General features: G+C 34.6%; 1 protein-coding gene across 1 annotated transcript in view; it reads left to right on the top strand.

Annotated features, from left to right (window-relative positions):
* The first annotated feature begins 3461 nt into the window (after positions 1–3461).
* LOC117204040 (probable chitinase 10) overlaps positions 3462–14579 on the top strand; it is a 29395-nt gene continuing 18277 nt past the window's right edge. Inside the window, exon 1 of the mRNA XM_033441043.1 lies at positions 3462–4081. Coding sequence (XP_033296934.1) covers positions 4079–4081 — 3 coding nt within the window. The 5' untranslated portion in view covers positions 3462–4078. The remainder of the gene's footprint in view (positions 4082–14579) is intronic.

Below are 14579 nucleotides of genomic sequence, written 5' to 3'. Positions count from 1 at the left end.
ATAAATGTCAAAAAGATTACTTACAATGCTTTCTAACAAAAAGGAGCATGTAATGACTTCCTTGCAAGAAAAGAAAATGAATAACTAAATATGCATATCTTCATTATCATAATACAGTATAATATTTAAAATAATGCATTCATTTATCGAAGGGAAACTTTATAGATATGCTCGGAAGTTTTGAGTGGCAGCATTTTCAAAAATGAAATTAATTTTTTATTGTCTGATAAATAACATAGGACAATGGCGATAAAATTTCGTTTTACTCAGTCAGTTTCTACAGAATTGTACCAAGCAAGCTTATCGCATACCTTATTGTATCATTGATTAACATCGATGATCGATACTATTTCCTCCGCAGTGCCATTTTGCAACGCGTGTTAGAATATTTTCATGGCAATCAACTGTTAAGCATAAATTCAAGAGCCTGACTTTCAATATTTTCTCATTATGCACATTGCGATATAAGGATGTTATTTGATATTATTATGAAACATTTAAACGATCGTCATTCGGATAAAACATATCTCGAATATTACAGATATATTATTTTGTAAAGCTTCTACAGTAACAAACAACATTTCTATTGTAGAGCGGATATTGAAATCACAATTTTTTAACGTTTTCAGTTAATTTACGTATAAATATTAAACTTAATTATAAGAAGAAACACTAGAAAAGTCTACTTTTACGTTGCAATTGAATTTTGGAAATTAATTTACCTATGAAATGACGAACTTACATCAATGTTATAATAATTCAAATATTCGTATTTATTGTTATTTTCTACTAAGGATATAGATAGATATAAATGTCTAATATGTATATCGATGAAGTAACGATATGGAAGCCTTCAGACGCCCGGTTAATTAAAGGTACTCTTTCATTTACGCGACAGGTAAAAATGACATCTAGGTTGAACAATCACCTTCTCGTTGCAGCCGTTCCTTTTCGTGGAGGACACGGTGCATTATGTTTTCTTTTGATTAAGGATATTCCCATATAAGCTTTCAACGTGTTTCAGCGAATGAGGCGACAAAAGAATTTGAAGAAAAAGGCGAGGACAGTGAAAATTCGTCCTAAATACGAGACCCCTTTTCAAAACAGTCAATTGAATAGTGAGAATGACAGCGGGTAACAATTTCTTTCGCGTTTTGTACGCTAGCTGTGTCTTCTTACAATAATGAGAATATTTGACAGAAACGACGTATGTGCATGTGCCTGCGTCGCGTGTGCATATGTAGCGTATCCTTTCCAAGATTTAACATAAAGATAATGTGGGACCGAGTGAAATTCTGTTGTAACTGTCGCTATTTCTTGATCGCCTGTTTGCTGATTTTATACGAATGCGCTCTGTAAAAGTTTGCGCTCTGCGCGTTCCTGCATTCGGTATGCTGCAAGTATATATTTCTTGGTTGCAACAACGCGTCTTTTCAGATTACGGAGTATTGCATCACGAAGGAATATTGAATTAAAAAGTAATGTTTAACGCGAAGCTTGACAACGAGTTGATCGAGATTGAGTTAAATCGCGCCTTTCTTTCTAAATCTGATGAAAACTAAAGTTCGTTTTTGTACGATTCTATTCTTAACGCGTGTCGTATCTTTCCCCTTAATTGCAGTTAAGTAGTTTGGCAGAGGTGAAAATTATGGGATGATAACGATTAATAGAAATCTTTAGATGGTTTCCCAAATTTATTTTATCCATGTCCTAGAAAGTTCGAAATTATACGAGTCTTCCGTCTATATTTCTACAACCAAGAAAACTGGTTCGCAAATCCTACGACCCATTTCTTACTACGGTTTTTATCAACTGAAGCATTTTCCGATTGCAAAGATTAAAAGCCACATAATTATAGTTTACTGATACAATAGTCGGAGAGATATTGTTAACCAAAGTTATAAGAACTGTATAGTTCATTTATCTATTTTTGGAATCATTAATCGTACGAATATTTATCTTTATTCGAAAAAAATGTTGATTTTACTCGAGATTTATAGTAATGAAGATATGTGACGTACAGTGTCATAATATTTCATTCAAGCACGATACCATGCAAAATTATACATATATAATCGTGTGACGATATAATTTATGTCGTAAATCAAACCATATGCAAGAGAAGTTTTGACAGAGGTGAAAATCATGGGATGGTAAAAGTTAATAGAGATCTTTAGGTGGTTTCCTAAACTTTATCCATGTCCTAGAAAGTTCAAAGTTATAGGAGTCATTCGTATATATTTCCACAATCAAGAAAACCGGTTCGCAAATTCTACGGTCCACTTCTTACTGGAAGCAAGAATCTGATTTGCGCAGTTGAATCTGATTTACGAATAGTTTCATGATAGATCAATCGCTATATTAGAAATAGAGACATTCCTATCCTTCGGAGACCTAATTGCAACCGTTTTCATTTGTAAATGAAGAAAGTGAAAGCATTCGAGTGAACATTCAATTGATCGAAATGATTTGTTTCAAAGTATAATAAGCAAACGAACAGGTGGAGCCTTTTCTTATCTTTTTGACAACAATTTTTTTCGAATTTCGTCACTTGAAAAGAGAAAATTCGATACTCCAATTGTTTGAAACTGCAACAAAGAAGCAAAGTCGTTTAGAAGTTTTATGCAGATAGTTATTAAATAAAAGTCATCAAAATTATTAATTAATAAAATACGAAATTATTAAACTTCGTTTCATAATATATCGTACAATTGCATCACGTAACTTCGAATTTTCTTATGACGAGTGAGGAGGAAACGATTCTAAAATCGAATTAGGCAAACTTCCAAGTAAATTATTATATGAACGACAGCCACTCGTTTTCATGCCCGAAAAGGAAGTCGGAAAAGGAAAGGACTTTGAACGGATAAGTTACGTTTGTGGTGTTCGATCGAATAGCGTAGGGAAGGTTCACGTAGCATAGGTTGGGAAACGCTGTTCTAGTCGGCCGATGTGGATCGCTGGATCGCCGTTTCACTCTCGCGTTCCCATTTACCGAGCAACCGATTGAGCCCTGTTGTCAGCGTCAATGCGTTGCCAATATAAACGAGAATTACCTGTCAATCCAACACTGATCTATATCTAATACCAACCGAATAATTATTATGATAAACACTGATACGTATGACGCTTAAACGGTAGATATTTTCCCAATCTATCGCAAAAATAACAGTTGTTAGAATCTGATAAACCACAATTAGTCGCAAGTTAAGTCATTCATGGAATCTTAACCCTTTGAAGTTGGATATCGCGGTATTCAAAATTTGTTTTCACACTGTAAGTATCTATCATTTCGAGTAGTCGGTATCACGAGAAAAATCTGCCAATCGCAAAGGGTTAAACATTTCCTTTCAATATCTAATCTAAACCGTTCCGTACATTATACTGTGTGTGTTTATAGGTATATACATGTGTGTAGATATATATGTATATACTTAGAGCACGCATAGTCACTTACTGTACACAAAATGAAAGGTGGCTTTAATTGTCGCCGCGGCTACCGAGGACAATGTTCGTCTACGATATCGTCTGCCCCTGTTGCGAAAATTTTCGTGCGGCTTTTGAATACCGGGCTGAAAACGCGTGTGTGCAAAAACGATGGAAAGGAAGGGTTGTGGGGGCAGCCACTATCGAAACAGCCTGATCGTGATTGTGAGTATTCCTCGAGGAAGGGGGTTCTTCCTTCCTCCGTTGGGAAAGAAAAAGAGAGTTGGAACGAGCTGACTAGAAACAGACAGCAAGAGAGTGAGAAAGAAAGGGAGGAGGGAGAGAATGACAGGAGGCACTCGTTCACTACGGTCAGTGCTTTCTGAACTGTTGTCAGTGACAGTTCCTCGATCATGTGGCGGTGGATCCTCGATCACTGATTCTCCTATCGATTACGTTTTTCCTTTTTCTATCATTCGTTTCCGTTCACGGACTGAGTTTCGCCGCATTTCACACACGCTCTTCTCGTGTATAGTTTCGTTCGACCGCGCCTTGTCTTGTTTTTACTCATCCCCTTCTTCGTGTCTGGTCGATATTGGTGCTACTTTCCACGTTCGGAGCGTCACGCGTGGCTGGAAAAACTGGACGAATCATGGTAAGTGGAAACGTGCGAGCTCCGAATCTGTTTGTTATCGTGTTTATTTGAGAGTAGAGAAAAAAGAGAAAGAGAGTTTAATAGAATTGGTAAATTGGTATCGCTGATACCAATGTTGTATAACATGGCAATTTTTCAACACTGTTTTATTTTCTTACTTACTTTGTTAAGAAAAATTAGTCAGTCGATATCCGATCAATTTTTGTAAGTTTATTCGCATTCACCAAAGTAACAAAATCGCGATTAATCTTCAGGTCTACGTCGTATAGTATGTAGAAAATTCGTGGACGGTTTGACAGAATTATTTTGGTAAATTATATAATACTGTTGATACTAATTTTCTACAGTATAGTAAATTTTAACGAAGATTTTATTTTACCCTATCAGACTTTAACGCGTAAGTTTCTAAAGCAATTTTCGTAAATTGATTCACGTTTGTCAGAACCAAGAGATTAGCTTGAATTCCAAGTTCTTCTCACTTTATCTTGTTAGAACGAGGATCGACTTTTTAATCAAGTTTTTATAAATTTATTCACATTTATCAGTAATAAAAGAATCGAGATTGGCTATTAGGCTCACGGTGTTTCGCAGGCGATTTCTGAAAAAATTGCTCATGTTTTTGCAAAATCTTTTCCTCCATCCTTTTTCTCTGATCGAATCGGCTCCGTTTTCAAACTCGTTTTATTTTTCATTCGAACGATATTACATCATGCGCGGATTCATGCAAGACCACCGTGGAACCGGTCTGAAAAGAGATCGATTCGGAAAGGATTAAAACAGACATCGAGATCTCGACGCAGTTGTGTTATTCATTTTTCTTTCTCTTGTCCTTCTTCTTGCATCAATGACCGGACCAAATTATGGCAGAATGATTTTTTGGACATTTAATCTAGTGATCTCTGTTTGAAGATTTCTAGCAAGTGTTTGATATCATGATACATATGGATCGTTTGAAAGTACGCGCAACTCTCATATTCAAGCACAGAGAATAACTATTAATGGTTCTATTTATTCTACTTAAATAATACGATAATATAATATTGATTATATGTGTGTAATTGCGTGTAATGTCGTGTGATTTTGTTTATATATGCGTACAGTGTGAAAAATAGTAAAAGAGTTTGCCGGTAGTAAATTTTGACAAACTTTGCTTTTACCAAGTTTTATATTAGGCGAAGTTTCAGTTTATTAATTAGAAGTAAAAGAGCAAACTTAGTGACTATATGGTGATGACGGTATAATAGTGCAATATTAAATTACAATAATACAGTGATAAAACAGAAAGCGAAAAACTTATAAAATGCAGATGCATAAATATATAACCTTCTGGCTATATATAGCATTTTATGTCCGGAATAAAGCAATCTATAAAATATTTAATCACACTTAATTAAAATCAATTAAAATATTTAGGTTGCTATAAAACAAAAGTTACATGGAATCCTGTTCAATTTTTTACTCGCGTATTAAGGAGAATTTTCCTTATCTGATTAATATTTCGGAAATTACCATTTAAACGATGTCATAAAAACACCACAAGACTTATTGCCGTTTTCGACTAGGCGAATAATCCAGTCAAAAGGACAATTTAATTATTCCGGAATAATCGCCAAGGTTTTGCAGAGCATTTCGCGTGGATTGTTTTGCGCCAAGGTTAATGAAGCTGGCAGAAATGTGAATGAAGAAGGAAAGTTCACCGATATCTGGATGTATCTCGTAAATCGGCGGAACAGTGACAGTTGTCTGCCTACGCGATTCCCGTGGACCTTCGTCGTAACAAGTATCAAGAACTCGTTTTTGTCCTTCCGGGTTACTCGAGCCCTCTCACTTTCGTCGAGCGACGACCTCGTGTGTCGATTCTGCACTTTGATAATCGAACAAATTCGAAGCGAGATCGAAAGGAACGGGACCGCGTAACTGACTATCGCGATTCGAGAAAGGTGGGCGTCAAAAAGTACGGCACACGATCGAGAAGACAGGTAGAAATAGAGATTTGTGTCACGAAGAGGTGTTCTTAATGGTTAACAAACGTTTTTTCAAAATTATCATGTTACGAAGATAACTATGTAGGCATATTGATTATATTTGTCAACAGATAAGACGTATGTATACATCTAAATAGACAGTTCCAGTCTGCGATTCCGTATTATGATTTTAATTATGAAAATCGATGTTAGATAAAGATGTTAGTGTAATAAAAGAATGTTTCTTTTTCACCTTGTAGACTATTATACGTATACTGTATCGAACATGGTTGAATTTGTCTCCACGTTCACTTTCATATGATGTAAAAAGATATTTATAATTCCAAGTAGTTGATTTTATTAATATTAATGTTATGACAGTTCTACGTATAATGTTCGTTGACAGATATCGTTAAAGGAACTTAATACGTATTATTTTCATGAAATATAGAATTTTCATTGTATTGGATTAACGTAATAGGAAATACGTATGAAATACGTAATACATCTGATTGTCTCTTTAATAAGTAATATGCCATCATTTCTTACAAATTCTCTGCTAAATCTCATACAGTCGTTGATCTTTGACTTCGATATCATCGTAACATTTTGGATAGTTCTTGATTTTTAAGACTGAAATACCTGTTTCTAAATTTAGCAAATCGCTACGATATGGTGCTACGTCGAATGAATATTTACAATTTGGTTCTTCGATATCTTTCCTGAATTATAAAATTCACATGCACTCAACCGCTTGTTTTCTGCTCGTAATGTATTTCTAAAATCACGAGTGCTAATCCCACAAAATATGCAAAAACTTTCCGTTCAATCCAATACTTATAATATATTCACAAAAGAAAGTTTATAAATTAAACGATAATCAAAGAAGACACCTGTTGTGTTTTTGTCCATCATTTCGATCCCACTGTGGTGATTTCACCTTCGACTCACTATTTCAAACTGTTTCTCTTTCATTGACATTTACCTAGCACGGATCATAAACTTCATTTTCTTGTATAGGAGGCGAAAACCTTTTGCAATCACGAAGAAGATGGCTCGTGAACACCTGTAACGACGATCGTGCGCGGTTTAATTCGACGTTAAAACGTGCGGACTAGACGCGATATTAATCACCGGACTATGGTGAAAACGTCGATCGGCTGAGTGAACTCTCGATCTTGATTTACGAAGTCTACGAAACGAAGAGAAGGAAACTGACACGGTATCCTCCTTCGAAAGAATTGAATTGCCAACGTTTCGTTTCTCTCTCGCTCGTGTTCTTTTCTTTTCTTTTTTTTTTTTTTTTTTTTTGTTATAACGTTTGCCAGCCAGTTTTCACACGAATGCTTTGTTGCATTGTGAAGCAATGCAAATTCGGCTTGTTCATAATGCTTAGCTAACGAGTCCCTTCATTTGCCGGCGATGTAACGGGTATGTAAATAAGAAAATTGCTGCCTTTCCATTGCATTAACGCTACATTAGAATCCCCTAGGCGTAATCATTTTGATCACTTTTTCTCCTCGTTCTTTTAATGTTTCTAGTTATGGAATTTTTTTACTTGATGACATTTTATATCTCTGTTAACATACCATACGCATGAAGTTTTGAAGTTATATCTATTCCTCATCATTTACGAGATGATTGTTATACAAGGTTTTGTTCCAAAAGAAATTTTATTATTGAAATTTTATTATTTATCATATTGAATATTCACCTGGTAGTGTGTATCTATGTTTCCATCTAAAGGAGCCCACTGTAGATCAATATTTCTGTTCAGTTTATTACGTTGAATGTTGAATATTGGAGAACGTGCAACAAGACAGGGTATTAATGCATGATAAATTTTATTATTTTGCAAATCGTTCAAAACATTTCCATTCTGCGGAATATATTTTGTTTTTTGTACAGACGAAAAATTTGACGCAAACAACCCACACAAAGAGCGTTCGTAGTCATCCTCGGATGCAACGTATTGCGCTGAATTATTAATGGTCGTCCCTGGCAATCGCTAATCGTGACTAGTCGCGTAACGGTAAAGAAAAAGAGAAATGTTCTTTCTACATCCAATGACACCGATTGGTGAAACCTGCGACAACCTGGTTCGCGACAGGTCAGCACGCTCAGGAATTTTGGCTTCTCTGAATTCGCCATTTGCAGGTTTTCGCTGATTAATTAAGTGACAACGTTTTCATTATAACATTTAGAAGCAAGCATAGATAGCTGTCTTAAAAAATTTCAGTTGATCAGTAGAAAGTTCATAACGATTGAAATATGTATGTAGGAAGCAAATTAATCATCAATTCTAGTATATTTGAATAAAGTTTAATCAGTTGTAGAATTTTGTTAAATTGGGTGCAGTTTCAAGACTATTTTACATTTTATTTCTTTTATTACACCATATAATTTTGTTATCTAATTAGATATTCAACTGGAGCAATTTCTAATCGCATTACATAATGTAATTTTATGTAACCGCTTCACTTTATAATTTCTTAAATATCACACATGAGTAAAATCTTGAAATATTGATCAACCTTAGCTACAGCTTATAATCATTCAAATAATGTTTTCTACGTATGATGAAACGTAAGAATCATACCCTGAATATAAAATATATTCGTTGATTGACAAATAATTTATGACAAATAATCTTTGGAATATACATTAAATAAACTTTATTTTGTATTCTGTTCAGTACTGGACCAAAATTATGAATGCTTGAAGTATATGTACCTATAGTATCAGTAAATTTAAATGATTGTATTGTATATAGATCATGATCATAAAATAAATAGTGGGCGTATCAGATATCTTTTTTCGAAAAGGTAAAAAGAAACATTTTGAACAAGGAATTAAGAATTATTAATTTCGAATTAACCGATTATAGCCAGTAGTATATGTACATTATTTCACTTACACGTTAATTGATTTATTTTTCTCAGCTGTAATTGCTTAATAAATTCGTCCATTTATACATGAAGCGGTTTAAAGATATAGATACATAATTTTTAAAAACATACAACGTCATTTAAAATCAACAAGATAATCTACCGATAATCTTTGATTTTTGTGTATATATGAATTATTAAATCCCAAATATTGGCAATTTAGTTAATCCTAGTTAATATATTAACGTTTACGAATATCAATTCTACGAAGATCTTAATATTCGAAAAAAAAAAGATAATTCACGGAGATTAATGATGATGAAATGATGAAGCTAGCCAAGAGAAATTCATAATTCATGATTCTTAAGATTGTCTCGCAGATTGTATTTACAATTCAAATACCAAAATTAAACGGTGTAATTCTGGGTGAAAGAACAATACTAATTTGATGTATAATTCCTGAATCTGTTTGTTATCTAATTAACAGTTTTATGATTTGCAAGACGGTGTAATGTAAGATATAAACGGAGTTTACCTGTACATGCGTACACGGTGCTAAGGAAACCGAAGGCCGATTTTTATCGGTCTGCGGTCGATCAGGCATTCGAGAAGAATCGTACGAGTCTAAAAAATAGTCGATTATGCAATCCACGTAAGATATACTACATTCTTTATGAATTTCACGTTAGCCATGCTTTTGGCAAGCGATCGTTCAAATAATTCTTGATACACAGCTGCAATAAGCGTTCACAATTTTTACAGTTAATTTATACAAATTGGTGTTGAAAATACCTGTGTTCAACATGCTATTTAACAAAGATTAATAAAGATAAAATAACGAAAGTAGTCAAAGAATGTGCATGATTTATTAATCGCGAGACTGCATTGAGGCTTGAATTGGCGATTCAAACGTTGTGAGTCATCCCCATAAAGAAAGATTTGTAGCTGTAAGAAGCTTAATATGTGATTTGTAGTTGTAAGAAGCGTAATATATGTGGTTGGGCCGTGTCTCTATTTGTGTTTCCTTTGACACATAAGAAATTTGGATCTCTTTCAAATTTATAATGATTGCAAATGAATAATAAATTATTGCGCGATACAGGCTTAATAATAGATAAAGGAACTCTACAATATATTGCAACGTCAAAATTGTTTATCAATTTTCCAAAAGATTTACCCTAATATAACACATGTACATCTAATTGTAATCCAATAATTACATATACAGATAACTAATAGTAATAATAAATACACACAACAAATAACAAAAGTTGCCAGAAAAGTTGCTCAATAAATTTGTAAAATACTTCCAAAAATAAATGACAGTTTCGACTATCATGCTATTGTCGCCATTCCAACCATAAAGAATAACTTCAATTTTTTAACAAAATCGTTTCCAAATTTTTAAGTTTATACTGATGCAGCAAGACCTGAATATCTAGTTGTATCTTTCCAATCGATGAGTGTTGTCCTATTTCTGTTATCCTACACACACGCCTCAAGTTTTTGAGCCTTTACATTGGATCGACAAGAAAGAACGTGTTCATCTAGCGATTCGTTCGTACGCGGAAAAATGCGTGCAAAAGTGACCAGGAAAAAATTCGGTAGAAAGCAGTTGGAATCCGGTGGAATTTCTATCGAAGCACGCGATACCATCCCGTCCTCGCCGTGTTTGTTCCTCTACCAGCGCGATAAACACGCATGCACGGTGCAATGCACGCGCACGTTTGCTCAGTTGACGTTTTCTAAAAAGTAAACGCTACATCTCTTAGGATTTCGAGCGTAGTTTCTATTCCTGGTAAAAATCAGCCGGCCGTGAAAACTAGAATCGTTTGGTCTACCTTGTGTGGCTAAACATTCATTCGTTAAATTTCCACTCATGCAATTTTGAAAAAATTCCTTTTTATCATAGTACGATATCATTTTCACATCATTTTTGCGAAAAGTCAATGATATTAGAATGATGGAATAAATACGGATAAATCGACTTGAATTCATTCTATAATTATTGATCTAATTACGCATATCATTCCTAAATACGCTCATCTTTTTATACAAATAGATCTCTATGACTAAAACAATCGAATGGAATGGGATTATGTCAATGATATGTAAGGAATAATCAAAGCAAGCATCAAAGATGCCGACGTGTACGTTAGAAGGGTTTGATACGTGGAACAGAATTTCTGGGAATATTTTACAATCTACTATTGTATTAACCCTATTTGCAAATCTGATCTTACCGCTGTAAAAAGTCATAGAATTGCTTTTAATGAGCTATTTATAACTGACTGAACATTTAGATAAATCATTCATAAATTCTAGAGTATATCGTGTTACATCTAAATTTTAGTCACGTACAGATTGATTTATATTGGCATAGAATTTTTAAAAATTTGAAATTTATCATTCGTGACTTGTTATCTTTAACTTATATGTCATACGTATCAAACAGTAAATTGCTAAAATAATTAACGTGTCTACGGATTCAAATATATACAAAATGAACAGTACGAATAAAATATCGTAGACATAGCTCGATATAAAATTTCGCGATTCTTGACTTTCAAAGTTTTCTCCAGAATGATCACAATTAATTACACTTATGAATCCATTCTAAATTAGCTCTTAATTACGATCTATAAATTCATAAATGTTTATTTGGACCACACTGATCTTAAATCAAACAGTTTTTCTATCCTCTAAGACTAATTAATTTTAATTTATCTTAAAGTCCTCTAATTTCGATTAAATTCTAATCTACTTAATTAATTCGAAAGTAATTTGATAAACCTCATCTAAAAATTTTATAATAGAAATTTTTAATTCTGTAGTTTGATTATTTTTTTTTTTTTTTTTTAGATATTTGTTACAGATAATGTTTTCTGTCTCAAGGTTCAAATAATTAATCAAATAATTAGTTACATATGTATGGACGATATATCTGAAGCAACTGACCAAACAATAGCAATATTTTCTACCAATACAGATTCGCGAATGCATTCTCTACGAGTCGCAGACATTGAAAGTTGCATACTTTGGTGAAAGGAATGTAGCATGGTATCTGAGCCACACAGTAGTGCGTAAAGTGGCATGCCTAAAAGCGCTAACTATTTTTCACCATTCACTGTAAATGCTTGTACATTGAGTTTCAAATTAACAAGTTTGTTAATATCAGATGAAGTCGAAAAACGTGCCCACAAAAATATAAATCTCTACTCTATAATCGTAATTAGTCGAGTGATTAATCCAAACAGATTAAATGCAGTGAGAGTATCGTTTGACGGATACTAATAAAAGATGATAATATTAAATACCATGAATAAAATACCGATCAGATAAAATGTATAAAATTGCAAGTTTATAATCTACATCAAATAGTATAATTTCATTAAAAATAAAAGATGCTCCGGGAATTTTGAGCGGACATTATGTGTAAAAAAGTAGGTTTTCGCAGAGGAATCAAACCAACAGTTGTCAAAAATCTGCCACTGTGATGAAAGCAAAAATAGAAGACATCTTCAGAATTTTTTAACAAGAGTTTACGGTATAAAAATGGGAAAATTCTCGCGTGAGAACCAAAGCAACAGTTGGCCGAAAGTCTCCATCGCCATAAAAGCAAGGCATCGGTATTGCATGGTATGCCATGATGTAGATAAAAGGAAGAAAGGAAATGGAAGAAATTCGATAGATTTCCCGTAGCGGCAGGAAACTGCTGAAAGTTTCATAAGCGGTGGCCGAACGGGCCCCTCCGGCGGAAGTCGAGTGAAAACGGTCCGCAAACGTGCGTGGCTTGAAAACGATACGAATCGATAAGTGGTGGTACGTTGCTCCGGTCAGAAGAAATACTCGCGCGATCACAACGAATGAACCAGCCTGAACGGAGCTCGGATCTGAAGTTTTTGCTCCTAGCAAGCCGGCGAAGTTTTCAGGTTAAAATACGCTCGCTTCAACCTGACAACAGGTCCGGCAACTTGCACCTTATGTAAGTTTCACCGGTGACTTGGTGTGCATTGTATTTACGTATATGCCTGTATGCATGTATTTATATGTGAATTTACCTTTCGCGGCATTATCGCGCTATTATACGCGGCCACTATATCTAGAAATGGTAAATGCTAGAAACAATACGACCGGTCTGTTATTAATTGCACTGTCGAAGATTCGAGACGAGGCGAAGACAGGATTCGGCAGGAGCAAGAAGAAAAATTTGCGAATCGAAGTTTCGTCTGAAATTAATTGTATAACTTGTAGCGTAATAACGTATTTGGATTATGTGCGTTAGGAATGCCGGTCGGTTTATTAAAACGTATTTTTTATAGAATAGAGCAACATATCGGTTTACGATTACGTTAGATATCGAGAAAACATCACCAACTCTTTCACTACGAAGCGTCCCCATTTTCTTTCGTTACGCATCGCTTCAAACGACTCTTTCAACACAAGTTAGGTCTGCGCATAGCTGCAAAACTAAATTATTATTAATTTGATCGTTGCGTATGACGCAAGAGGCAAACGTTTTCCTACTAAGTTTGTCAAATTTCCTATTTTCCTATTCATAATGAACTTGTGCGATGTCCCTATTATTCCAAAGAAATTGTTATACGTTGACCGAAGATGATGATTTATTTTACTTATATTTTTCTACGCATCAACACGTATTATTTCACTGCTTGGTCGGTTCTTAATGGGTCAATGAAGTCACACAAATTATTATTTCTATTTATTCGAACGAACTTTTAGTTAATAACCGATGAACTGAACTGTTGCTAGCAGAATCTACTTATCCGAACGTTTGGGTTCTTATTGATGAAAATTAGTGAGCTCCTATTCTATAAATTCTAATCGACTCAACTATGTTGACCAACTATGTTGACCTGACGACCAAATACGTAGAGTTCTACTGTACAGTCGAACGATTTGACTGGAGGGTGAACTTGAAGTGAAGTTGGCGAATTGAACCGCCTCGAACTCAAGCAACTCGGATAATCTCAACAGAGATTGAACTTTCGCGTGTACAAATTGGTCGGCACAGGGGGTCTGGAAATGAAGAATCGAGAAATACGCGCGTGATTTCGCGTTTCTTGCGCGTACTTTTTCTTCGTAAGTGCTCGTATTGAAGCGAGGCCACGAAAGTCGGTCATTGCCTTCTTTATCGTTATATACGTAAGAAAGGCAGGTCACGAGGCGCATGGAGATTGAACTTCTTTTTTCGAAAACCGTGTTTGTCGAACGTCGGAAGGCGAGCCACGATGAATTATGCGGGAACCGTATGAAATGGAACGAGGCGGGATGGGACACCACGAAATAGGAACGAAGGAAACTTTGAAACGAACTGTAGGACACTCGTTGGACCACCTGTTTTAAAATACTTCGTTTTTCCTTTGTCATATTACGCTACGTGATTCACAGATACTACGAACTAGAATGGCCAGAGAAAGTATCGACTAATCAAGTCTAAGTATATTAAACTTCGTATCATTCTGTGGTATTGCATCGTATTATACGAAAGGTGATTTTTCTAGAAATTAAGTTGAAAACAATGAGAGTTGTTACTATCGGAGTTTCAAAAAATTGGAATAGAAAATTTCCTAAGGAAACTTTATAGAAATAGATAGTGAATTATAAAAAGGTACGTGAAGATTC

Source organism: Bombus bifarius, unplaced genomic scaffold (genome assembly GCF_011952205.1).
Source record: "Bombus bifarius isolate JDL3187 unplaced genomic scaffold, Bbif_JDL3187 scf7180000007966, whole genome shotgun sequence".
Taxonomy (NCBI): domain Eukaryota; kingdom Metazoa; phylum Arthropoda; class Insecta; order Hymenoptera; family Apidae; genus Bombus; species Bombus bifarius.
Note: the sequence above shows the minus strand (reverse complement) of the source record. Positions and strands in the feature narration are given on the sequence as shown.